We start from the raw sequence: 27,829 nt of genomic DNA, 5'->3' as shown, positions 1-27,829 counted from the left end.
GCATGGCGGGTAAGGCCACCAACTGTGATGCTGGCACCCCCATATGGTTGCGATCCAGGTCCTGGCTGCTCCGCTTCCAATCCAGCTCCCCACTGATGTGCTTGTGAAGGGTGCAAAGGAAGACCCAAAGATTTGGGCCTCTGCACCTACATGAGAGGCTCAGAGGAAGCTCCAGGCTCCTGGCTTCTGCCTGGTCCAGCCCCGGCCATTGCTGCCATTTAGGGAGTGAACCAGTGGATGGAAGACCTCTCTTTCTCTCCCGTTCTCTCTCTAATTCTTCCTTTCAAATGAATAAAATAGATGTTTTTTTAAAAGCAGAAGCAGTAGCTAGGACAGCTACATCCCATTTTGGAGAGCCTGGGTTCAAATCCCATCTCTGCTTCTGATCCAACTTCCTGCTAATGCACACCCTGGGAGCTAGCAAATGATGACTCAAGTGAAAGACCTGAATTGAGTTCCAGGCTCCTGGATTTGGCCTAGCCCAGCCAAACCAAACCCCAGCTATCAAGGGCATTTGGAGGGTGAACCAGTGGAAGGAAGATCTCTGTCTCCCTCTGTCTCTGAGTTTCAAATAAAAATAAATAAAACTCCTGTAAAAGTGGTTGGTGGGGGCCGGCACTGTGGCACAACAGGTTAAGCCTCAGTCTGCAGTGCCAGCTTCCCATATGGGCACTGATTCGAGTCCTGGCTGCTCTACTTCTGATCCCGCTCTCTGCTATGGCCCGGGAAAGCAGTAGAAGATGGCCCAAGTCCTTGGGCCCCTGCACCCACGTGGGAGACCCAGAGAAAGCTTCTGGCTCCTGGCTTTGGATCAGCTTAGCTCTGGCCATTGCGGTCATTTGGGGAGTGGAAGCCCATGGATGGAAGACCTTTCTCTCTCTCTTCTTCTGGATCTACCTCGCTCTGTAACTGTCTTTCAAATAAATAAAATAAATCTTAGGAAAAAACGTGGTTGGATATACCAGGTATTCTGAAAGTGTGAATAGTCCACATGGCACTCTCTCCTCCAGCCCTGTTCTCTGCATCTATTGTCCTGCAACTTCCCTTAGTCTCTCCCTGGCATTTAGATCCTTTGTTGCCTAGATCCCTTATTCTCCCTTTCTTTGTTCTGGTGGAGAATTCTGGGAAAAAGTACATAGAAGGTAACTTTGGAGATGGTGTGTTTCTAAAAATGTCTTTATTCTGTTCTTGTACTTGATTGATGGTTTGAGTCTAAAGTTCTAAGTGGAAATTATTTTTTCTCTGAATTTTGAAAACATTGTTCTATTGATTTTTCTGGCTTCCAGTGTCACTAGCGTTGTTCTGATTCATGATCATGTTTATAGACTCTCTCTGTTTAAAGTTTTTAGGATAGCCTATACAGAAAGAATTTTCATCTTCACAGTGATTCTTTTCTCTTGGGTGTTTTGTTGCTGTTTTACCCAACATCAATCCTTGGCCTTTGTAATTGTCAAGTTTAAGGAAAGCTGAGGGATGGCTAGCACTTTTCAAGTACATGGGAAAGGCAGATAAGCAGAGGATGAGAACCACATGTTTGGAAAGTGGAGGGAGGGAGGTGCAAACTCCAACATAGATTAGACCATGGTCTCACAAGCTGTATTCCATCAAATATTAGACTCCTCAAGTGTTGTATCTTAGACCCTACCCTCTCTTTTGCATATTCTTATGAATCATTAGCAAAGAAGGTAGTTTAGAAAGTTTGTACAAAATGGAATTAAAATTAATTTATCTTGGTGCGAAAAATTGTGGAATCCATGCATATGCAGGATCGTCAAAGAATTTGTGGAAAATACATATTATGAAAAACTATACGTGGATTATAAAGATTTTTCACCAAAAGAAACTTAACCTTTTAATTCCACTTTCCACCAATTTTTTGAAATAGCCTCGTATTAGTCTAAGAATTCTTGCAGTACACCTACTTAACCTTTCTTAACCTAGCATTTCCTAAATTTACTTGACTACCAGATATTTTTCTCTTTAATTATTTTTCAAGGAACATCATTAACATATGTATAACACAGTTGGGGAGATGCCAGATAAGACATAAACTTTCCTGGCCACAAAGGAGCAATTCAGGGTTGGAATGAGTAACAGAGGAGCTGTTGGACTCTCCTTTTGCAGAGATCCCTAGAACAGGACATCTGTTTTAGGCGTAGTCCTGTTTGAACAATAGGACTTTGCTGGTGTTTCTTCCTCTTCCTGTCCCCTAGTGGTAGTGCTGGAAGCTTTTAGCCTACCTTTTTTGTGTCTACAGTACTCTGCTTCCTCATGTGTACAAAAACTACTATCATAAGACTACCAGTAATACTTACTGCAGCCTTAGTAAGTATGCAGTCCTTTGCTAGATGTTTTACCTATTTTGTCTAATTTAGTCCTTAGAACAACTTTATAAGATGGACCGTATTATTTTACAGATGGGAATAATTAGGTATAAAGGGATCACAAAACCGGCAACCAATGGGGCAGAATTTGAATCCAAGACATCTAGATTTGAATCTAGGACGTGATACCGGATTTCCTCCTTATTCACTGTTCAGGTTCAGAATAGCAGAAACAAACAAATAAATAGGAATATCTGCATTCATTATCTAAAGAATAAATACAATACTTGCTTTACTGCTATTAGACTGTTTAAGTCTGTTCCTAAACCTTTAAGTGAATTCAGAAATTATTTTTGTTAGAGACAAATTATTTTACAGATTCATTTCTTCAACATTTTTTTCTGTTTATAATACCATCTGGTAAGTAGTTCCTTGCATGAGACTTTTTCCCTTTAAAAATTTGATGTTGAGGCCAGCATTGTAGCATAACAGGTAGAGCCACTGCCTTCGACGCCAGCATCCTATATGGATGCTGGTTCGTGTCCCAGTTGTTCCACTTCTGATCCAGCTCCCTGCTGGTGGCCTGGAAAAAGCAGAAGATGGCCCAAGTACTTGGGTCTGTGCCACCACATGGGAGACCCAGATAAAGCTCCTGGCTCCTGGCTTCAGCCTGGCTCGGCCCCAGCCATTGTGACCATCTGGAGAGTGAGCTAGTGGATGGAAGATCTCTTCTTCTATTTCTTCCTCCCTCTACCTATATATTTTATTTATTTCAAATAAATAAATCTTTTAAAATAAAAAATTAATAAAAATAAAAATTCGATGTCATTCCTATATATTATTTAACATCCAAAAAAATCTGGATCTATGAGCGTTGGCATAGGTTGAAAGTCCCTGTCTGAACTACTTGCAAGTAGTAACCACTTCATAATGCAGTGCAGAGAACGCTAGGCCAGGCAACAGCAGAGCTGGGGTCTCTTGTGGTCAGCCTCTGTGTACTTCTGGGCAAATCACTTGGCTTTATCTTAGTCATCTGTCAGATGAGGAGTTGAGATTTCAGAAAGGCCTTTACCACTCTAATATTTCAGAATGACTTCTGTCTCTGAATGCCAGCCGTCGTGATGGGAAAGAAATAAGAAAATCCTCAGGTCAGTATGGAGTGGCCAGATAAAGAAGTTGGAACCATATTTATGCATACTATGCCTTTAAACTAGAACATTCTCTTTAAGGTCCAAGAAAACAACAGAATTTTAAAGAATATATGAAATTCTTTTTCCCGGCACATACCCTTTTTGCCCAACTTAAATACATTTCTCTAAGAAAAGTTTTACCGTAGAGTTAATCTTCATAGCATATCCTTAGACTGCTATGCCTGGCACAGCATAGGTGTGGAGTTTGTTGACATTAATTGTTTCTTACTATAGAATTCTAAGAGCACTAAGAGATGTGTTGTTCTTGCCAGTATTTGGTTTAAAATTTCTAGCATGGGGCCGGCGCCGCGGCTCACTAGGCTAATCCTCCGCCTAGCGGCGCCGGCACACCGGGTTCTAGTCCCGGTCGGGGCGCCGGATTCTGTCCCGGTTGCCCCTCTTCCAGGCCAGCCCTCTGCTGTGGCCCGGGAGTGCAGTGGAGGATGGCCCAGGTGCTTGGGCCCTGCACCCCATGGGAGACCAGGAAAAGCACCTGACTCCTGGCTCCTGCCATCGGATCAGCGCGGTGCGCCGGCCGCGGCGGCCATTGGAGGGTGAACCAACGGCAAAGGAAGACCTTTCTCTCTGTCTCTCTCTCTCACTGTCCACTCTGCCTGTCAAAAAAAAATAAAAAAAAAAATAAATAAAAAAATAAAAAAAAAAAATTTCTAGCATGGACTGTGAATAACTGTGTGTGCTCTTGGCAAATTTCTTACTTCTATTTAGTTTCTTCTATTTAAAAAAATTAGTTTATTTATTTAAAAGTCAGAGTTACAGAGAGAGAGAGAGAGAAGGAGAGGCGGTGAGGGAGAAAAAGAAAGAGAATGAGAGAGAGTGATTCCCTCTGCTGGTTCACTCCCCAAATGGTCGCAAATGGCTGGTTCAGTCCAAAGCCAGGAGCCAAGAGCTTCATCTTGGTCTCCCCCCATGATGCAGGGGCTCAAGCAATTGGGCCATCTTCCACTGCTCTCTCAGGTGCGTTAGGGAGCTGGGTTGGCAGTAGAGCAGCCAGGGTCAAACTGGTACCCATTTGGGATGCTGGTGTTACAGGTGAAAGCTTGACCTGCTGCACCACAGCGCCAGCCCCAGTTTCCTCGTCTGTAAAGGGAATTGTGTTTCTACTTCACAGGGCTAAGGTGAGAATTAAATGAGACAGACTTAGGGTTCTAAGGGCTGGCGTTGTAGGTTCATCCTCCGCCTGCAGCGCCGGCATCCCATATGGGCACCAGTTCTAGTCCCAGCTGCTCCTCTTCCAATCCAGCTCTCTGCTGTGGCCTGGGAAAGCAGTTAGAACATGGCCCAAGTGCTTGGACCCCTGCAACCATGTGGGAGACCCAGAAGAAGCTCCTGGCTTTGGATCGGCCCAGCTCTATCAGCTGTGGCCATTTGGGAGGTGAACCAGTGGATGGAAGATCTTTCTCTCTGTGTCTCTCCCTCTCACTGTCTATAACTCTACCTTTCAAATAAATAATAAATAAAATCTTTAAAAAAAAGATTTAAGTTCTATTAATTTAACTAATTAAAAAGATAAAACATGTTTCTGATAATCTAATAAAAGTTTCTATTTTCTCTTCATTAGATTAAGGTGTCCTAGAATAAAAGGTAAACCGTATTGTTCTATCACTCAATTTTATAACTTAGTGACTTTTCTGAGCCTTTTCAGTACTCCCAAGTAATGATGCCTATCCGTTTAGAGAACTCACTTCTTTTTTTTTTTTTGCAAGAAGTTGGTTGTATTTTTCTTTGAAATACAATATACTGTGTGTATATATACTGTGTATATATATATACATATATGTGTATTTCACAATATATAGTGAAAAGTCTTCTTGTTAACTGTAATGGGTTTTAAAGCCAACTTTGAAGGTCAAAGAAAAATGGCACAAATGCATGTCTTTGCACACAATGTCTGCCTAAAAACTTCAGCCTGCGTGAAACGCGGTAAAGGTTGTGAAACGTGGATACGCCTGAGGCAGCACAACTCCGTGTCGCCCAGCTGGAAAGTTAAGACGCTTGCATATTCCTGAGGAGGGCTGTTGTTCATGCAAATATTTTGTTCATTTGTTCTTTCATGGGTAATTGCACGGAGTAACAAAAAACACCTACTCGACTTACAGCTTGGCACAAACAGAAGCTTATGTTTTCTAGAGACAAAACGAGAAACAGGCTTCCTGGACTCACTTGTAGGTTAAAATGAAATAAAACTTAGAGGGAACGACCGCACGCCCTGCTCACTGGGGTCCCTGGAATAATACTGTTTAGGTTAAGGTGTCCCAGGATAAAAGGAAGGCAAGAGGGGCAGGGCAGGGAAAACGTGTGTTGGGCAGTGTGTTTTCATAGAGATAAAGAAGCAACCATTTTTCTTTCTTACTTTGTCCTTTTCACTTAGAAACGTAAGACCTTAGAGGACCCTAATCATCCTCCTGTAATCCACACGAGAGAAAGAAGAAACTGAGTACACATTGTTGAGCAGAATATAATAGCTTATATTTTATTTATAATACTGGATCAGAATCTTCTGGGGAGTCTTAGCAAAACTAACCCACTGAGAAAGTATCTTTATTTTTGCATCCTTCACAGCAAAGTGAAAACTTCTACTCTTAATAAAACATGATCATTCGATCGACAGGCGTTTAGTAAACAAGAACCAGGCATAAGGACTGAAGGAAAAAGATGCTGCCCTTAGCGCCAGGCTAAAATCTAGTAGTGGAGATATTGATCCAAATAGATATATCAGAAATAAAGGAGAGGTATGCGGTGCTGAGGAGACAGGAGGAATTGAAAGTATCTTTAAGTTGGGGCATTGGTGGAAGGTTTTGTCTTGAAAGTAGCTTTGGAGGCCTGCGAGTAGGGCCGTGAGCTGGGGATGAGCAGGGGGGAGCCGTGTGCACAAAAGAGAGCAGATTGGGCGCAGCAGGCCTGTTTGGTCAGGGCTGAGCAGCGTGATCTGCCCAGCTCCAGGTGGGAGTGAGGGCTTGGAAAACCAGCAGAATACGCTGACAAAATGCATTAGTGTAGCTTCTTCCACCTTGTCTTGCTATAACAGAACACTTGAGACTGAGTAGTTATTATAGAGAATAGAGGTTTATTTTGGCTCACGGTTGCAGAGGTTGGGAGGGCCAAGGTCATCTGTTTGGCTGCTGGTGAGGCCCCCGCGTGTGCTACTTCAGCTCATGGTGGAAAGTGGAAGGGCAGGAGGGCACATGCAAGGGAGATAAGAGAGAGACGCTCGTGACAGCCAACCCATCCTGCGGTAACTGAGCTGTTCCGTGACAGCCAGCCTGTCCCGAGATAGCTACTCCTTTCCACGATACTCAGCCCGTTCCAGCAAGAGAAGTTTTAATCCGTTCTTGAAGGCTCGGTCCCCACAACCCAGACACCTGCTCTGAAGCCCGCTTCCTAACACTGCTGCCCTGAGGAATGACGTTTCCAGCACGTGAACTTCTGGGGGACACACTCAGACCGTAGCGGGCTGTGTCACAGAGGGCCTCGAGTGCCAGGCTAAGACATGCTAACTCACTCTGTAAGTCCAGGCTTCTCCTGCCTCTCTGATAGGAGGCCCTTGACAGCGGAGGACAGTACAGACAGCCTCCTGGGGAAAGGAGGGAGGGAGTGGTGCACAGGTGGGTCACAGGGGCTCTCCTGTGTGTTACTGTAATGGTGGGTGCATGACATGATGCATTTGTCAGAACCCACAGAACCTCAAACTTTGGACTTTACTTAATTGTGTATCAGTATTCATTCACCAGTTGGAACAAGAATGCCACACTACTCCAGGATGTTAATAATGGGGGGGACTGTATGCATTGTGAGGAGGAGGTCAGGGAGAAAGGTGGAGGGTATATGAAAACTGCTTCCTGCAGAGTGGAAACCTAAAATTGCCCTTTAAAAAAAAGGCTACCATTAAAAAAAAAAAAAAAAAAAAAAAAAAAAAAAAAAACAGAAATGAGTGTCTTTTGGTCATGAAATGTACTACAAGTATAATATTTTTAGGTATTTCTTATCATATCTTAGAAACCACAGGAATTTCTCATTCTATTCCTTAGCACATAAATTGCTATTTTAGCATTTAAAAATTTCCCAAGGCTTCTCAATAAAATAGGTGACCCCAAGAGATATTATTCCTTTATCGAGAGGCAAATCTGATGATGAGTCATTGAAGCTGTATATGTAAAACAAACAAAAAATTAAATGCATAAAACAATGAATGACCAGTTTTTCCTGCAATCTAGATATATTTGCATCCTTATTTTCACCTCCCAGTATTCATACAGAGACATATACACTACTTTTCACATTTATTTTGTATGCAGAAAACTTTGCAATAAGTATAATGAGAAATAGTCGGTACACCCACCCCTCTGGATATTGTGATCTAGGCTAATGAGTTGTCCTTTGACATAGTTTATACTAAGATGAATGGAAATGAAGCATTCTGAGAAGATGAGTAAATTAAACGAAGTGACCTGAGTTAGGAGGGTTGAGATGAATTTTGAAACAAAGGACATGGTTCCGTGGGTGTCCCTGTCATTAAGAGCACAATCTTTTTTCTAGATGTCATTGAGACCCAGTATGACTTTTCAGCTATCACCAATATGCATTCCTCTTTCTGGTGTGTGGTGTTGACACTGTAACACAGATAACTTAGGGTTGTTTGGGTACTTAGTTATGTAGATACTCAGACAGTGAACCCAAATGGTGCCTAATGTGTCCCCTTGGAGCCACTGAAGCACATTCACAGGACTGGTCTCCTTATTTGTATTTTCAAGGCACTTTGTTTTTCTTAGGAAGACCACAACTGAAATCTTTAATCTCATGCAAGTTAGTCTTTGAGAGCAAATTCCTTAGCTCTCTGCTTGCTGGGAATAAGCAAGAGGCCCATTCCCAGATACCAGAGGAGACTAGTCCTCCCTCCTCATGTTTTCCTTCAGTGAGAGAATACAGAGAATCAATATAATGAAGGATTTCTGGGTCAGTATGGAGTTTGAATCTTCTGCTTCCTAGAGAGTAGACCGTAAGCAAGTCACTTCACCTCTCCAGTCCTAGTTTACTTATCTTTTAAAATGATTGATTGATTGATTGTGAAAGAGACAGTGAGATCTTCCATCTGCTGGTTCACTCCCCAGAGCCAGGAGCTTCATGTGGGTCTCCCACCTGGTGTCAGGGGCCCAAACACTTGGGCTGCTTTCTGCTGCTTGTCCCAGGCCATGAGCAGGAAGCTGGATTGGAAGTGCAGCCACCAGGTCACAAACTGGCATCCATGTGAAATGCTGACCTCACACGTGGCGGCTTTACATGCTGTGCCGCAGTGCTGGCTCCCCTAGTTTACTTACCTCAACGGTGGGGATAATGTCAAAAACTGCCTGGTACAAAAGGTAGGATGTGCCTAGTTCACAGGAGGTGCCCCATCAGTGCAAGTCTGTTTCTCTCCTTCCCTGTTCCTTCGGCTAAAATTTCACAGCCATCTCATTCAGCCATCAGTTCATTTAGTATTTGGTAAATTCATATTCAGGGGACACTGTCAGATACCAGTTCCTTTCTTTGTCTCTGACATCAGCAATGCTGAGTCCACGCAGCTGTGCACCAGCATTTTTGAGCAGAGAGTTAACATTTCAGACACCTGGTTTGGGTTTGTTTCTGTTGGGTACTGCTGTGAGTAATGAACTGCTCAGGAAGTCCAAGTCAGACAGGTGACTGCTGCATAAAGGTTAACGTCTACGCACGCCGCCGACTCAGAAACTCACATTAAGTACCAGGGACCCAAACTAGGCAGGATTTTATTTTACTCATTATGGCAACAAATCAGACTTAGAGAAATACATGTGGCATGTGTCAACTTAGACAAGCCATGAAACTGCTTGTTCTGTGGCCTTACAATCCATGCGCTTTCCCCTTGTCTTTTGTGTTTTTTCTTGTTCAGTTTTGTCTTTGTTTGGGGAGTGATTTAAAATGAATGCTGGGCTACCTTCCGATTTCGACATTCTCGCCATGAACATCAGAGATTCCCAGGTGCCTCTAACCTTTCTGTTCTCAGTGTGGTGAAGACCTCCTCCTCTTTTAAGAAAAGCTGTATCCATGGAAAAGATAAATATTAGAAGGAACTTTCAGAGTGAAAAAAATAATTTTAGTGTTACTTCAAGAACAAAGTTATTTTTAGAATGCAGTTTGAGAATAAAATAATTTACTTAAATTTGCGAACTTTGCTCATCCTAAAGAGAAAAATATTTAGAATTTCTAATTTCAAGAGAGTTAAATTGTCCTAGAACCCCATTCACTTTAAAAACACTCGTTACCAGATCACATCAAACTGAAAAGCTTCTGCACAGCAGAGGAAATAATTCTCAGAGTAGAGAGACAACCAACAGAATGGGAGCAAATATTGGCAAGCCATATATCTGATAAGGGGTTCATTACCAAAGTACATATTTAAAAAAAAAGACTCAAACTCCGTGGTAGAAAACAAATAATTAAAATTGGGCAAAGGACCTGAATAATCATTTCTCAAAAGAATACACACAAATGGCCAACAGATAAGTGAAAAGGTGTTCAACATCACTGTCATTAGGGAAATTCAAGTCAAAACCACAATGAGATAGGACACCTAGCACCCCTTACGATGGCTGTAGTGAAAAACACAAGTGGTAACAAGTGTTAGGAAGGATGTGGAGAAGAGGTAACCCTTGTGCATTGTTGGTAGAAATGCAAATTGGTACAGCCCTTATGGAAACAGAATGAAGTCCTCAAAAAAAATTAAGAATAATACTACCATATTATCCCATAATCACACTTCTGGATGTATATACCCAAATGAAATGCCAAAGAGAAGTCTGCACTCCCTGTTCATTGCAGCATTATTTATAATAGCCAAGATAGAAAATTAACGTAAGTTTCTATAAACAGATAAATGTTAAAGAGTGTATGTTATATGTGTGTATATATACATATTCATATATAAATACGTATTTATATATATTTATATATAAATTATATATAAATACATATATGTACATATATACATAAATATACATAAATACATATATGTGTATATACATATTTATATATAAATGCATATTTATATATAAATAATATATATAAATATATATGAACACATATATTATATATCCTCAAGAGACAATGAAATTTCATTTGCAACAATTTAGATGATCCTAGGTGACATTATGCTAAGGGAAATGAGGACTGGATGATCTCAATTCTAAATGATATCTAAAAAAGTGAAGCTCACAGGAGCAGCCTGAGCAGGGAGCGGGGACTGGGAGGAGGTGGAGGGATGTTGCCCAGTCTCAGTTCTGCAGGGTGAGTAAATTCTGCAGATCCAATGTGCAGCAAAGCGACTACAGTTAATAATACTGCACTGTATGGTTGTGGTGTGCCAAGAAGAGAGCTTAAGCATTCTCACCACACCCTCCACAAATGTGAATTTATGTTAATTAGCTTGATAGTGGTTATCACTTCATAGTGAACATATATATCAGACCAACCCTCTGATACTCATTTTAATATGTACCCACGTTAAAACATCATGTGGGGCTGGCGCTGTGGCATAGTGGGTGAAGCTGCCGCCTGCAGTGCCAGCATCCCAGTGCCAGTTCAAGTCCTGGTTGCTCCAGAGGGGATCCAGCCCTCAGCTATGGCCTGGGAAAGCAGGAGAAGATGGCCCACGTCCTTGGGCCCCTGCACCCATGTGGGAGACCTGGAACAAGCTCCTGGCTCCTGGCTTCAGATTGGTGCAGCTCTGACCCTTGTGGCCATCTGGGGAATGAAACAGCACATGGAAGACCTCTCTCTCTGCCTCTGCCTCTCTGTAACTCTGCCTTTCAAATAAATAAATAAATCTCATAAAAAATCATATTATCCACTTCATATATGAACATTTTTGTCAATTATACCTCCATAAAACTGAGAAAATTAAGTTAAAAGCAATTATTAACAGATTTGATTAATGGGTATCCATAGTGAGAGCAGGCTCTTGGCAGAAAATTTATAGGAATGCAGTATGTGTATCTCTGTAAGGTTTTCTACTGTGATGTCCAGGTCAGGGGCGACTTCCTTCCTGTAGTCAAACAATCTGGATAACAGCAAGCAGCTGGCAATGGATGAGCTGACCTCATCATAGACCCTCTCAGTCCCCTGTCTGCATGCCTTTGGAAGACTGCTCTGTTCTCTAAGACTTAACCGTACAGCTATCCTTTCTCCATCACAGAAGTCATCATGGTTGACACAGAGATGCCGTTTTGGCCCACCAACTTCGGGATCGGCTCCGTGGATCTCTCGGTCATGGATGACCACTCCCACTCCTTTGACATCAAGCCTTTCACCACCGTGGACTTCTCCAGCATCTCTGCTCCACACTATGAAGACCTTCCATTCGCAAGAGCCGACCCCATGGTTGCGGATTACAAGTATGACCTGAAGCTCCAGGAGTATCAAAGTACGATGTTTGTTTCTCTTTTCTGACCACTTAGACAAGACTTTAACTCACCTCTCAGTCACCCTGGAATCAGACTAGAGCTCTGTAGAGAAGGCAGTTGCCATTCAGCTGTTCACCCATCTTCCCATGAAGTAATAGGTATCCAGAATACACCAAGCAGGAAGGTGGCACGTAGAAGTTCCAGATTAATCTTGCCTGTTTCCTCCCTCCTCACTTTCTTTCCATTCTCTCTTCCTGGGAGCTGTGCTAGGGCGATTACACTGGCAGATGTACCCCAGGCTAAGAGTCCAACAACCAAGCTTTTGAATTCCTTTGGCCACTTGTGAGTTAATGAGCAATAGTTCCAAGTTACCTTGCATAACTTAACATTGCTAAATTATTATAATTAATTTTCTCTAATCTACAGTTTGAGAGGTTTACACTAAAACATATTTTTCCATGCAAATTTGTATTTTAACTTGATAGCCTATTGATAAATCTTCATGCCATTAACTAAATTAGTATCAAAACCTCATTCTCAAGAAAAGCTAGAACTGAACTTTTTAAGATAAAATATGTTTCTGTGATGCCATTTCCTTGATTTTTATCTTCTTGTGGACTGATAAGCTGGTTTTTAAAAGCCACCACTAAGTAATTGGCAACCATTATTTGACAATAAGTAAGAACTTCCTGTACTTCTAGTTTTTTTTACATAAATACTATACTTGGTTATATTTATCTGTGTGGTTTTCAGTTAGAGCCTAATATGGAAATTTAATAGGCTTGAGTGTAACCAGTAGAAAATAATTGCTCACTTTCCACAGGTTCTCCCACTCTCTAGCAAAGATCATTTTACAAACCGCCTGTTTTTGGGCAGGCAGTGTGGTAGAGCGGAGTAACCACTGCTTAGAACACCTGCATCCCATGTTGGAATCCAGTCCAAGTCTAAACCACCCTGTTTCTGATCCAGCTTCCTCCTGATGCATCCTGAGAGGCAGTAGATGATGGCTTGAGCGTGCTCGGACCCCTGCTACCTACAAGGAGACTCAGGCAGGAGTTGAAAGTGCCAGGCTCCTGGGTTCTGCCTGGCCCGACTCTGGCTGTCATTGGCATTTGGGGAGTAAACCAGCAAATGAAGGATCTCTCTCTGTCTTTCTCTCTCAACTCTTTCTCTGTTGCTCTGCCTTTCAGGTAGATAAATAAACAAACACTAATGAACAACAACAACAACAAAAAAAACCCACCACTTTGACACTACAGGGATGGTAGCATGGGCTCTTACTTCTCATGTCCCTCCAAGCTGGGCACCCCATGACCAGTGGTGTTCCTTCTGGATTTCTTTTGTAAAAGAAATACTTAAATAAAATGCATGATTTAACATTGTGATGAATGCCAGTACAGCACATTGCCTAGCAAAGTAAATTCCATAGTCTTAAATCCTTTCTATGTCTGTCAGAGCTGTAGTACTGCAGACTCCTAAGGGGTTGTAGAACCACAAACGTAATTCCCTTTCCCATTTTATTTTTCCAGGTGAGGCTCAGAGATGTTGTGACTTGCCTGTGATTTCAAAACATACTTTTTTCCCTGCCTTTAACTTCAGTGTTTTTCATGCCCCATAGTGCCTGTGTACTGCAGTAATAAAAATAAAGCCTGAAGAGTACTCTGGGAATCTACCTGGTTACCTTTTGTTATTCATGCCATAATTACACTCACGTTTTTCGATTACACAGGTGCAATCAAAGTGGAACCTGCATCCCCACCCTACTATTCTGAAAAGACTCAGCTCTACAATAAGACTCACGAAGAGCCTTCCAACTCCCTCATGGCAATTGAGTGTCGTGTCTGCGGCGACAAAGCTTCTGGCTTCCACTATGGAGTTCATGCTTGTGAAGGATGCAAGGTAAAAGGAAAAAAATCTTAAACAATTTGCTGAAAATCTACCTGGATAGACCCCATTCTTCAAATAATAAAATATTTGGAAACCTAAGAAACCTTATAAAAGCGGTGGTGCTTTGCCCCCACATCTCTTTCTCCGAACGGGTCCTGGAGACACTGATGTCATTCAAGCTTTGCATCTCACAGATCTGTTTAAAAGTAGCTGGTCTACGGTGCTACAATGAAACAGGGGTGTTCCAGTGCCAGGACCACTTTCCTGAGTTCTCTAGTGCTTTCCTCAGTGTACCAGAAAATGTGTTATACTTGTGATGTTTGACAGATTATTTACTATACTTGTATCGTTTGATCTTTAGAGCAGCCCCATGAGGCTAAGCGTATTTATAACCACATTCCGGATGTAGAAGTTACAAACTGGCAAGACTGGTGCTAGGTCATCGATTAGTGAGTGTGGGGGTCGTTCTGGAGCATGACCCTGTGTTGGTCGCTAACGAGTGCTCTGTCTTTCCTCCTTCCAGCGTTAGTGTGATAGGCAAAAACGCACAGCTATTTTACAAAGAAGATAGTGTTTCTCCTTACCTCCTTTCTTTGTGAAATAGGGTATTTTGAGAAATCCAGACATTCAGTGGTGGGGCACACAATTATTAAGAAAATGCAGTAATTCAATCATCACTTGATAAGCAGTCTTATAGAACAATTTTAATATATTCAGTGATTAAAAGAGTATTTAATTTATTACATACTCCAGGACACAGAATAAATTATTCACGAATATTTACCTTGTAAATGCCACCTCAGCTGAGCTTTCTTCCCGCTCAGAATGACGAGCCAAAAAAGGAAGCTAATTGTTACTACAGCCTCACCGTGTGCAGCAGATGGTGGGCGAGCACTTTGATGCCTGCTATTTTTTAGCCACATTCCACCTAAATGTCCTCCGTCTGTTGGTCTAAAGACAACCTAATAGAGGGAAAAGAGAGACGTAGCAGTAGCTGTGCCACTTGCTCAGTAGCAGGCCAGTCACACCCGCCAGCCTTCCGTCACCTTGTATGTAAAACGGCCTAGTTTAGATGGGACTATCCAAGGTCGCATTCATCTCTAAAGTCTAAATCTCAAAATGACTCCTTGAAATACTCCTGACAGGAGATGCTTTCATTTAAAACACGGACACCTATTCCATCTGTGATGAAAAACAAACCGAAATACCTATGATCTTTTGTTGAAAAAAAAAAAGATTATTTGAGAGGTAGAGTTACAATGAGAGGGAGAGACAGAGAAAAAGGTCTTCCATCTACTGGTTCACTCCCCAAATGGCCACAACGGCCAGAGATGTGCTGATCCGAAGCCAGGAGCTTTTTCTGGGTCTCCCAAGCAGGTGCAGGACCCCAAGCACTTGGGCCATCTTCTACTGCTTTCCCAGAACATAGCAGAGAGCTGGATCGGAAGAGGAGGAGCCCGTATGGTGCTCCTGGTGAAGGATTAACCTACTGGTTAACCTGGTGCTGCAGGCGAAGGATTAACCTACTGTGCCACAGCACCAGCCCCTCCTATGATCTTTAATGAAGTCGTTACAAGTAGTCACCTTATAAGTCATCTATTAAGTTATCTTAATGAGTAGTAAAGGGACTGGTGCTATGGCATAGAAAGTTAACACTATGCCTGCAGTGCCAGCATCCCATGTGGGTGCCTGTCCAAGTCCTGTCTGCACCATTCTGATCCTGCTCCCTGCTAATGCACCTCAGAAAGCAGTGGAGGATGACCCAAGTGCTTGGGTCCCTGCACCCATGTGGGAGACCTGGAAGAAGCTCCTGGCTCCTGACTTGGGCCTGGCTTAGTCTTGGCTGTTGGCGGCCATTTGGGGAGTGAACCAGCAGATGGAAGATATCTCTATCCCTCTCCCTCTCTGCTCTCCCTCTCTCACTTTCTCTCTTTCTCGCTCTCTCGCTCTCCCCTTCTCTCTGTATCTCTGCCTTTCAAATAAATAAGAATTCTTTTTTTAAAAAAGAATGAGTAGTAAGAACATGCCATTTACTTGAGTTAGATTTATGTAATTTTGAGTGAGTAAACTGTTGTTAAATTCTGAATCACATTTATCTGAAGAAACCATTCAGTTTGGTCATACTGATGATTAGCATTTATAAGTAAGTTAAAACTTTAGTATAATTAGTTAAGTTTCCATAATAAGTTGCTTGCCTTTATGTGCTGATAAAGCACTTAGAAATCTAGAACTTTTAAGCAGCAGGTCCACCATAATTCTGTTAGTCACATGTTTGTGTAGAGTCAGCATCAAGGCTGGTGATGTGGGATGCTGGATTCACCCACTGCGGCACCAGTATCCCATAGAGACGACAGTTCTGGTCCTGGCTTCTCCACTTCTGATCCAGCTCCCTGCTACTGCATATGCAAAAGCAGTGAAAGATGGCCCAAGTGCTTGGGTTCCTAAACCCACCTGGGAGACCCACATGAGGCTCCAGGCTGACTTTGGCCTGGCCTCATCTTGGCTGTTGGCGGCCATTTGGGGAGTGAACCAGTAGATGGAAGATTTCTTCCTCCCTCCCTTCCTCCCTCTCCGCCTTTCAAATAAACAAATAAATAAATCTTTAAAAAAATCAATTTAACATCAGTAAGAACAGCTGCAAATTGAAAGAAACATTGTGAGTGCTTAATTGGTTATAGTGATAAATGCTAAATTCTGAGGGCACTAAAGCTTAGAAGATAGAAGCAAACAAAGAACGAAAACCAAAAAGAAGAGAGAGGAGGAAATCCAAGAGCCTTTGAGTTAGGATTAGAATGGAAGGCAGGAGCCAGTGCTGTGACATAGGAGGTAAGGCTGCTGCCTGCAACACTGGCCTCCCATAGGGGCACGAGTTTGAGTTCCAGCTGCTCCACTTCTGATCCATCTCCCTGCTAATGAACCACAGAAAGCAGAGGAGGCTATTTCAAGTGCTTGGGCCCCTGCACCCACATGAGACCTGGGTGAGGCTCCTGGCTTTGTTGGGCCCCTGCACCCACATGAGACCTGGGTGAGGCTCCTGGCTTTGGCCTGGCTCAGCCCTGGCTGTTCGGCCATTTGAGGAGTGAACCAGCAGATGGAATATCTCTCTCTCTCTCCTTCCCTGCATCTCTGCCTTCCAAATAAAGAGATAAACCTTAAAAAATATACCTACCATAGATTTTTTTAAAAAGAGAAAATTGAGTATTGTAACGCACAGGAACTTACGTGCCATTTAAATGTAGATTACAGAATTCCTAGACTGAAATGCAAAGAAAGTTATGCTCACCTAGGAAGGGAAAGCCGCTATTACAGATTTAAAGATACTAACAGAACTGTGACGGGACAATATGATGTGGCTTCTCAAGACAGCAGTTCTCAAAGTATGGTCTGGGGATCCCTTGGGGTCCCTAAGACTCTTTTAAGGTATCCATGAGCAGGAAACTCACCTTTTCCACTTGTTCTCTCTGCAATCTACGTGGAATGTTCTAGAAGCTCCATGATGTGGCGCATTGACAAAGTTCTGGTGGATAATGAGAGATTTGCTCATATATTGTTCTGCGTAAAAATTTCTCCATTTCATTTCTATTGTGATAAATATCAGAAGACATAGTCCACAGAAACAGAAGCCCTTTAATAATTTTTAGGAGAGTAAAGGGGTCCTGAGACCAAAAAGTTTGAGAACCACTGACTACAAGACGTTGAGGCTGAAGTGATACAGTTGTTCACCCTTTGCTAGTTAGGAACTACACAGCATTGCCGCCACACTCTGAGTACAGCTGCATGAGACCAGCGGCTGTCCCTATTCAAGGCTGTCTCCATAGTTTGTCAGCACTACTCGTGGGAGCCAGGCGCGCTTGACTCCTCTGCAAAGACCTTCTGAAAGGTGCTCTGGCCACGTAGCACTTGCCGCTTCAGTAGAATGTGGATACGCCTGTAACTAAAATATGATGGATCACAAAACTGTAGACTAATGGGTGGACTAAAAAGAGTAGTCACATTGCATGAAATAGCTAATGGCAAGGCTTGAACGTTCACATAGTGCCCATGGAAGGAGTTTGTATAAGAAACTTGCTAAATTTCAATCAGATAGGCATAACCATACTGGGTTTGGATTAAAGCGAAACGGTGACAAATTCTTGACTTCTGTAAACTAAAACCTTTTACTACTCAAAGTTATATATATACATGTAAATATATAAATATTATAAATATATATACTTTGGAGATTTCAAGTTTTTTATTGCTTACAATCCTAGGTCTCATCATATTTTTGTATCTTTTTTTTTTTTTTTTTTTTTTTTTTTTTTTTTTTTTTGACAGGCAGAGTGGACAGTGAGAGAGAGAGACAGAGAGAGAAAGGTCTTCCTTTTGCCGTTGGTTCACCCTCCAATGGCCGCCGCTGCAGCCGGCGCACCGCGCTGATCCGATGGCAGGAGCCAGGAGCCAGGTGCTTTTCCTGGTCTCCCATGGGGTGCAGGGCCCAAGCACCTGGGCCATCCTCCACTGCACTCCCTGGCCATAGCAGAGAGCTGGCCTGGAAGAGGGGCAACCGGGACAGAATCCGGCGCCCCAACCGGGACTAGAACCCGGTGTGCCGGCGCCGCAAGGTGGAGGATTAGCCTATTGAGCCACGGCGCCGGCCCTATATTTTTGTATCTTTAGTGAAAGATCATTTAAAACCATAGACTTACCTGAAGGTAGAAGTAAGTGAGGGCTGCCGTACAATACGATGTCATCTACTGCTGTGCTGCTATGTGGGAGCCTTCCTTAGGAAGACTGTTTAGCACATACCACCTGCTAATTGACTGAGCATGGGAGAGCTGAATGCAGGCCTTGCACAGGGCCTTTAATCTCACTGTACTATTCTGTCTCATTGCACCTGCAGTGTAGTTCAAATGAAAGCATTGAAGGAGGGGCCGGCGCCACGGCTCACTAGGTTAATCCTCCGCCTGCGGCACTGGCATCCCACATGGGTGCTGGGTTCTAGTCCTAGTTGCTCCTCTTCCAGTCCAGCTCTCTGCTGTGACCTGGGAAGGCAGTGGAGGATGGCTCAAGAGCTTGGGCCCCTGCACCCGCATGGGAGACCAGGAAGAAGCACCTGGCTCCTGGCTTAGGATCTGCGCAGTGCCGCGCCGATCCTAGTGGCCATTTGGGGGGTGAACCAATGGAAGGAAGACCTTTCTCTCTCTCTCTCTCACTGTCTAACTCTATTTGTCAAATAAATTAAAAAAAAAAAAAGTGTTCTCTTCAAAAAAAAAAAAGCATTGAAGGAGAAAATGTTTAGATAAAACAAGCAAAACAAAGCCTTTCAAATAAACTCCTTCTCACAGACGAATATGAAGACCATAAAATAAGTACGGATGCAAAATAGTTTTTGAAGTTGTGAGTGACTTCAAGATAATAAGGAGATCGGTTGTTGAGAGGGCGCACTGTTTCATCGACTCTGAGTAACAGAGAAGGGTGTCATTAAGGAATGTTTTAAAATCAGTAATAAGAAACTTTGGAAAAGCAAATTTCATTTTTCAAATCAATAAATTTTATAGAAAAACGTTCAGTGATACCCTTACATCACTAAGCATCACGAAATTTCCTGAAAGAGTCAAATGAGAAGAATAATTGGTTAGTGTTAAAAAAAAAAAAAAAAAAAAAAGCAAAAGTTGGGGCCTGTGCTGTGGTGCAGCAGGTTAAAGCCCCTGACCTGAGAGCTGGCATCCCAATAAAAAAAAAAAAAGTAAGTTCCAAGTTGCTGGAGTCTGTATATATTTTTGGTTGAAGAATTTATGTACTGGCCGGCGCCGCGGCTCACTAGGCTAATCCTCCGCCTAGCGGCGCCGGCACACCGGGTTCTAGTCCCGGTCGGGGCATCGGATTCTGTCCCGGTTGCCCCTCTTCCAGGCCAGCTCTCTGCTGTGGCCAGGGAGTGCAGTGGAGGATGGCCCAGGTGCTTGGGCCCTGCACCCCATGGAAGACCAGGAGAAGCACCTGGCTCCTGGCTCCTGCCATTGGATCAGCGCAGTGCGCCGGCCGCATCGCGCTGGCCGCGGCGGCCATTGGAGGGTGAACCAACGGCAAAGGAAGACCTTTCTCTCTGTCTCTCTCTCTCACCGTCCACTCTGCCTGTCAAAAAAAAAAAAAAGAATTTATGTACTATATAGTATATAAATAATATTCAGAATGATTATTTCTTTAGCATCATGAAATCCTTAATCATCACAAAAAGGATATGATATGTTTTGAAAGCCATTGTATAAATCATGCCAAAAATTTGTATAATAAGAGTTAAATTTAAATACCATAATTCTTATCAAAAAAGCCTTCCTGTATAACCATGACAGATAAGTGAGTACTCTGGAACTCATCCCCTGGTCAGCTAACCAAGCAGCATTTCCACCCATTATACCAGATTTACAAGATGAAAATCAGAAAGCAAATCATGGAATAACATAAAATTTGTATGATTACAAGGGTAAAAATCAAAATCTCTCACCACCACTTATCAGTGACAACAGTTCTGTATTTAGGTTTTCCCACAAAAACTTGTTAGTAGAAATCTATCTTTTAATATATAGTATTTAAGATAGAAATCTGGAAAAAGTCAAAATGCATGTTAGTGCCAGAACCAATACTAATTCAGTGCTTTTTGTACCTAATGGAGCCAGACAAATTTGAAAGAATTAAGAATCGAGTTACATGATAATGAATATAATAAAAATGAATAGAAATACAATGAACCCAAAGAATGGTATTAGAAGATGTTTTTGATTAGGATTGTTTTCAGTGCCTTACAAAATATAGTGGAATATTTGATTATCCTTAAGTTGACATATTTATCATTTTGAGATAGCAGATTTTCTGGGGATTGATTTGTTTATTTACTTCTCTCATTGTTTTCTATTATCTTTCTATCTGTAGGTTACAATGATTATGGGGCACTCTTTCAACTGTGTAAATAAACGAAACAAATTCAGCAGGAAATTATGCAACATAGAGAATTCCAAAAAATTATCCACATGTGGATTTTTATTGGCCCTGATCATATTTTAGAATGAAATGATTATAAGTTTGCCAAACTGCTTAGCACAATTATAGAGACTAGGGCATGCTGTTGGAATGATTCGCAGAGAGACTGAACTGATTACATGGTGTTTTATTTGCATTACATTCAATCCAGAGCGCTTCTTAGAGCATGCTGAAAACCAAATGCAGAGCCAAGATACACTGGATGACATCAGTTAGATGTGGTCAGTGTCTGAGCACTAACAAAGAACACTGGAGATCCTCTTGTTTTTTAGTTTATAGCAAAGAAATTTAAGTTCTAGAAAGTCTTGAAAGACTTGTGTGAGGTCACCAGTGACAGAACTGTGTCAAGAACCCACCTGGGGTGGGTGTTGTGGTGAAGCAGGTTCATTCTCTACTTTGGATGCCCACAACCCGTATCAGCGTGCTGGTTCCCATCCTGGCTTCTCTGCTTCTGATCCATCTTCCTGCTGATGTACCTGGGAAGCCAGTGGATGTTGGCTCAAGAGCTTGGGTCCCTGCCACCCATATGGGGGACTTGGATGGAGTTTCAGGCTCCTGGCTTCAGCCTGGCTCAGCCCTGGCTATTAAGGACATTTGGGGAGTGAACAGTAGATGGACTACCTCTCTGTCTGTGTCTCTCCCTCTCTATGTCAATCTGCATTTCACATAAATAAATCTTTAAAAAAAAAAAAAAAAGGGAAGGGAACTCACTTTTTCAAGTGCCTGGGGCCAGTGTGCCTTTATCTATAGGTTGCTGCTTCCATATGTCACAAAGATGTAAAATTTACTCCTTTTTTTCCATATCTTTTGCAGGGTTTCTTCCGAAGGACCATCAGATTGAAGCTTATTTATGATAGGTGTGATCTTAACTGTCGAATCCACAAAAAAAGTAGAAATAAATGTCAGTACTGTCGGTTTCAGAAATGCCTTGCTGTGGGGATGTCTCATAATGGTGAGTGAACACTTGTCACCATGTACCTACTTAGCCTCATTACAGTAGCCAGAGCAATGGAGCACTAGAGCCACTGCTGAAAATGTGCACAGTTTTTCTACAGAATGCCACATTTCACAATATTAGGTGCCAATAAAACTTTTCTCATTTAGCTCAGTGTTTTTAAACCAAGTTGTTTTTTTTTTTTAATTTTTTTTTTTTTTTTTTGACAGGCAGAGTGGACAGTGAGAGAGAGAGACAGAGAGAAAGGTCTTCCATTGCCGTTGGTTCACCCTCCAATGGCCGCCGCGGCCGGCGCACCACGCTGATCCGATGGCAGGAGCCAGGTACTTCTCCTGGTCTCCCATGGGGTGCAGGGCCCAAGTATTTGGGCCATCCTCCACTGCACTCCCTGGCCACAGCAGAGAGCTGGCCTGGAAGAGGGGCAACCGGGACAGAATCCGATGCCCCGACCGGGACTAGAACCCGGTGTGCCGGCGCCGCAAGGCAGAGGATTAGCCTAGTGAGCTGCGGCGCCGGCCTTAAACCAAGTTTTTAGTACGAAATCTTATTCTCTGTGATTGGGCATCTACTGAGATGGAAGAAGAGACTTAAACATCTGAGGGATGATAGAAAAAACTGTAGTGTTTTAAAACAAATACAATTATAATTGTGGCTTTATGTTGATTTAATAGCATTAAAAACAGAATTATACTAAGTAAATTGGTGGTTTCCTCCTTATATATAGGAAAAATCCTGAAGCGCTCTGTACTTTTTTCTTCTTTACAATGCCAAGATCAATATAGCACTATCCTTGACTTCATACAGATTTGTTGAGGATAAAGCAAATATAAAGTTCCATAAAATGCCTTAGAAACGCAACAGTAAAGCTTTCTGCTTTTTAAGCCTCTATCTAAAAATCAAGCTTAGGGATTTGGGTGTCAACTTGAGAAATAAAGTAGAAGACCTGAGAACACTTGTGTTTTCAGGAACTGTAGAACCAGCACCGTAAAATCGTGGAAGATAGGCCTCTTGTTTGAAGAAATGATTCTTTGTCACTACTTGGTTATGAAATTGACAGGACCACAAAAAAATATTCAGCTGTAACTGAATAGTGTTACATTCATCAAGTATTACTTCTTTCAAAAATCATTATGGGCTCAAGAAATAAAAATACCAGAATGATCAAAATAATCTACTGAACTTCATTTCATTTGAAATGTGACCTTTAAGAAGATGTATGTATGTATGTATGTATTTGAAAGGCAGAGACACACACACACACAGAGAGGGAGAGAGAGAGAGAGCGCTTCCATCTCTTGGTTCACTGCCCCAGTGGCTACAACTGCCAGGGTTGGGCCAGACTGAAGCCAGGAGCCAGGGGCTTCTTCTGGGTCTCACACACGGGTGCAGGGCCCCAAGCACTTGGGCCATCTTCCACTACCTTCCCAGGTGCATTACCAGGGAGCTGGGTTGGAAGTGGAGCAGCTGGGACTTGAATCGGCGCCCATATGGGATGCCGATACTGCAGGCAGAGGCTTAAGCTTCTAGGCCACATTGCTGGCCCCAAGAAGATAACCTTTTAAGTCAGTTTTTATCTGTATAGATTCTAAAGCATCTGAGAAAAGAAAATTTTTGTTCTATCATGCAAGTGTGTGATTTTCACAGTGGAAATTATCAAGATATTTGAGAATTGCAAGCTGACGGATACCTAACCCTTTAAAAGTAGCTTGCAAAGTTGTGTTTATATCACTAATGTGAGTCCGTTCCTTTAAAGACAAGTACTTTGCACAGGGCCATCAACAACAGTGGACCTGATGGGGGTTTCGTCCAGCGTTCCTGAACAACTGCCTACATCTGCTGTGCAGCCATGGACAGTTGCAGTCCTTGATTGCAGAATGGTCTGCTGGTTTAATTCCATCAGTTTCCTTTTTATTTCAGATCTCATAAAACATAAGGAAAAGTTTTCAAGTCAAGGGTTGTATTTTAGGTGATGCAATCAAGTTGCAATAAACTTATTTCATCTTCATGAAGAAATCATTGACTTTGAGGTCATTATCGCCAAGACAGCCTAGGAAGCATGCCAATTCTGCTTTTAACACTATTTATTTTTTGCCTGTTAAAAGTATTGTCAGTTCACACATTCAAGTAAAATATAATTCCTGTTACTTTGAGGTGCTGCACACATTTGCATAAAATGTATTTCCTGTTGTTTATTGCTTATAGTCAAATATTAAATATATGCATCTCCACATACGTAGTACATGGACAGCATAATTTTCTCCTCCCAAGAAAGTCAAAGAAAGCTATCATAAACTTGATGATCAGATTATCTTTTGACTTTATATAACAATGACTTATTGTCTTCAGAGAGGATGCAATCCTGAGAAGGAGTGTTCTGGTAATTCTTGCAAAGGCAAGAAAACAATAGGAATTAAATGTCATGACATCAGAGGCATACGCAGCTCAGCACTTAACAAAGTGCAGAGTTGACTGAGAAAATCCCTTCCCAGAGGTTGTCGTGAAAATGTGTTGTAGCATAGAACACATCCATATGATCTGTACACAGGACAGGAAGCTCAACAAGTAGGTTTTGATTACTTTTGCCTGTTATTTTGATGAGGAAGACATTTCTAAATACAAGTTTTCTAGGAGGTTATAGTCACTAGTTAGAATTCACTGCTTTGGACAGTTAGGCCAACAGTAATGAGGTTTACATTCATACACAATGCTTTTTAAGTTCTCAAAAAACGCTTCTAGTGTTAACACAAAATCAGCCACCCAGCTTTTTTTTTTTTTTTTTAAGCAGAGAGACAGACAAAGAGAGATCTTCACAGGCCAGTGTTGTGGGTTAAGCTGCCCTCTGGGACACTGACATCCCATATGGGTGCTGACTGCTCCCCTTCCAATCCAGCTCCCTGCTAGTGCACCTGGGAAGCAGCAGAAGATGGCCCAAGTACTTGGACCCCTGCCACCTATCCAGATGAAGCTCCTGGCTCCTGGCTTTGGCCTGGCCATTGCAGCCATTTGAGGAATGAACCAGCAGATAGATAGATAGATAGATAGATAGATCTCTCTGTAATTCTTTCAAACAAATAAATCTTAATAAACAAAACAAAACTTCCAAATGCTTACAGCAGCCCAGGCTGGGCCAGGCCAGGCCACAGCTACAAGCCAGAAGCTGAATCCCTGTTTCCTATGGGTCAGGGACCCAAATACTTGAGCCATCACCTGCTGCCTCCCAGGGTGGCATATTATTAGGAAGCCAAAACAAGCATAGAGCTGGGACTGGAACCCAGGCACTCTAACAGGGGGTGCAAGTGTCCCATCTTAACCACTGTACCAAAAGCCTGTCTCCAATCAGCTGTTTTCAGTATGGACAAGAAGGAATAAACGTCGCCTAAGTAAATTAACTGCATTGTGTGTTACTTTCATCTCTGTCTTGGTCCCTATTTAGTCCATTCCATGTATTTAGCTTCTCCCTTGGCCCAACACTCATAGATTTGAAGCAGGTGTCTACGTTAACCTTTGGAGAACCCTGCTGTGGCATTGTTCTGGAAAGCCACTGACATCAGTGACCACTAAATCCTTTCAACCTTGACAATTCCGTATCCTACATAATCAAACCACCTGACTCTCTGAAGTTTTCACTTTTCCACTCACTATTCTGTATCTTATAAACAGGATTACAGTCTTCCCAAGTGGTAAGCATCAGATGTTCTGGTCCGTTCATCCACGGTTTGAGGCTGTTAGTTTGATGGACGGTTGTGTCAGAGCCCCAGCCTGCAGACCCACGGCAGCGTGAGCTTTCAGAGAGGCATGGGTGGTTGATCGGGCTGTGTGTGCTGAAAACCCTTCTGATGGGTCTCTGCTCTTGACTGCACCAGAAGTCTTGGAATGTGACTTCAGGATCCTTCCAGTTGGAAACACAGTTAATGCTCAAATATCTGTTTTCAGCACTGAGTGAAAAAGCACTCTAGCGCTGGGTTGATTGATGTGCTTTGGAAACGTGTTTTTTGTTTTTTTCTGTAAGAAATCAGGAAAACACGCAGTCCAGTTATTTGGGTCATTTCATCAGATCCACCATTTCTAGGCTGTGGTCTGACTGATTACTCACAAGTCTTCCTGAGCCCTCCAAGAACAGTCAGTGCCCCATCTAGATGGCACCATCAGAAGGAAGCTCAAAAGCAGAGTCAAACAGAAACAGAGACCCACTTCCTAGGCTGCCCGGGGAGTGTGCGCTTACTCATCGTTGTGTCAGCCACTGCTGGCCAAGGAAGTGTATCTGGAGAATCTTGATGAGACTTAATCATGAACTCCGTCCATCACTCAAACGAATGCTTACGCACGGTTTTTTGTGTTTTTCTAAGTAGTAGTTTTTGCTTAAAAATCCTGCTGTCAGGTCCTTGATAGTAACCATATTTTTAAAATGTAGCTTCTATTTTTGATTAAATAATTTGGTTATTAAGAAGTTTGGTGAATATTTCATCTTTAGAACTGTTTTCCATATGAACTAAATTAAAAAGTTAAAATGTGTTTTTAAAAACAGTCTAAAGTAGAGAATTGTCTGTTACTTATGAGTCATTCAGTCAGGTTTTTCCCTATAATACTGAGGTTTGATAAAATTTTATCTTTCAGAAATATGAAAATTAGTGAAATCTTTGCTGATTAGGGTAGCCCATTTTCGATGATGGGATTTTTTTTTAACTGACAGTATTAAAAATAATTTCTCAGTGCTTCATAAAAGCCCAGAAAAAAAATGTTTCACAGATTTTTGTGGCACTCAGCATTTTTAAGACAGTTCTCTTAATGCCTTGCAAAGAGTAGCTCTAGTGTATATTTGGAAAAGGAAAGAAAGCTTGAGTGGCAAGTAGATTTAACCTTTTCAAGCAGTTTTTCTCTTTGGTCTTTCTGGTGTAAAGGAGAATAATCCAAGTCTAACTTTCAGAACAGGTAACAGAGCCCTAATGTGCAAGGCAGCTGTGTTATTTAAACCCACACGCGTTCGTGATCATCTGCAACAGAGCCCCACCCCTCTCCTACCCCTGTCCTTGTTCCCTGTATACTGTAAGCGAACTGTGCTTTGCTGTTCCTGGAAAATACCTCTGCCTGCATATGTATGTCTGACCTCCGTTGATTATGTCTTCCTGTCCTCTGTTGCAGTTCTATGTAACATTCAGGGCCTCAGTTCAGATGTTTCTCTTCCCTGGAACCTGCTTACTTACTGTGACACCACAGCTGCCTTAAAAAGTAAGACAATGATCAGATCTGTATTAACAAAAACCAAACTGCAGAAGCAGTTTAAAAAAATAGGTAGGTAGGTAGATAAGTACGTATGTAGGCAGGTACATAGGCAGTTAGGGATGTAGGTGGCTGGGTGGCAAGGAAGGAAGGAAGTTAGAATCAGGGAAATTCGGGTGGGTGGGTGGAAAGAGAGAGAGAGAGAGAGAGGGAAAGTTGGAATCAGGGAAATCCATCAGAAGACCAGAGCAGTGTTAGGCACTAAACTTTGGGAAGGATGAGAAGGAAAGACATAGAAATATCAGGACCATGACCAGTGGGTAAGTGTACCTAGGAGCAGAGAGATTGTCCAGGATTGCTCGGGGAGCAGGCTAAGATGTGCTTGGAATACCTGCATCCCAGACCGGAGCACCTGGGTTTGCATCCTGACTCCACTCTGATCCAAATTCTTGCTAATGCAAACTTCATGAGGCGACAGGTGGTGGCTTAAGCACTTGGGAGACCAGATTGAGTTTCATTTGGGGAGTGAACCAGTAGATGGAAGATATTTCTCCCTCTCTCTCTCACTTCCAAAGAAATTAATTTATAATGATAATAAAAAGGTTGTTCAGGGTATATAGTTTAGATGATTCAACAAACCAAGAAAGGAACACAGGAAGAGCCAGTCTGGAGGAGAAAAATTTAAAAGTCAGTGTTTTATTGTGTTTGAGATGCTTATGGGATACCCAGCATGCATATATAAACGAATATGGGGAAAGTGACAAATAAGGATCTGGATCTCAAGAAACAGAGGACTCATTAGCACCTGCT

General features: G+C 42.3%; 1 protein-coding gene across 8 annotated transcripts in view; it reads left to right on the top strand.

Annotated features, from left to right (window-relative positions):
- The window catches only part of PPARG (peroxisome proliferator activated receptor gamma), a 139,465-nt gene that overhangs the window by 80,879 nt on the left and 30,757 nt on the right, over positions 1-27,829 (top strand). For 5 of the 8 annotated variants that reach the window (XM_051851046.2, XM_070049768.1, XM_008260201.4 and 2 more), the window contains 3 exon segments: positions 11,736-11,963; positions 13,673-13,842; positions 21,661-21,799. In XM_051851046.2, coding sequence (XP_051707006.1) covers positions 11,744-11,963; positions 13,673-13,842; positions 21,661-21,799 — 529 coding nt within the window. In that variant the 5' untranslated portion in view covers positions 11,736-11,743. 8 annotated transcript variants of the gene reach the window in all.

This window comes from Oryctolagus cuniculus, chromosome 10 (genome assembly GCF_964237555.1).
Source record: "Oryctolagus cuniculus chromosome 10, mOryCun1.1, whole genome shotgun sequence".
NCBI lineage: Eukaryota > Metazoa > Chordata > Mammalia > Lagomorpha > Leporidae > Oryctolagus > Oryctolagus cuniculus.
The sequence above is the reverse complement of the archived record's forward strand: the minus strand, read 5'-3'. Positions and strand labels throughout refer to the sequence as shown.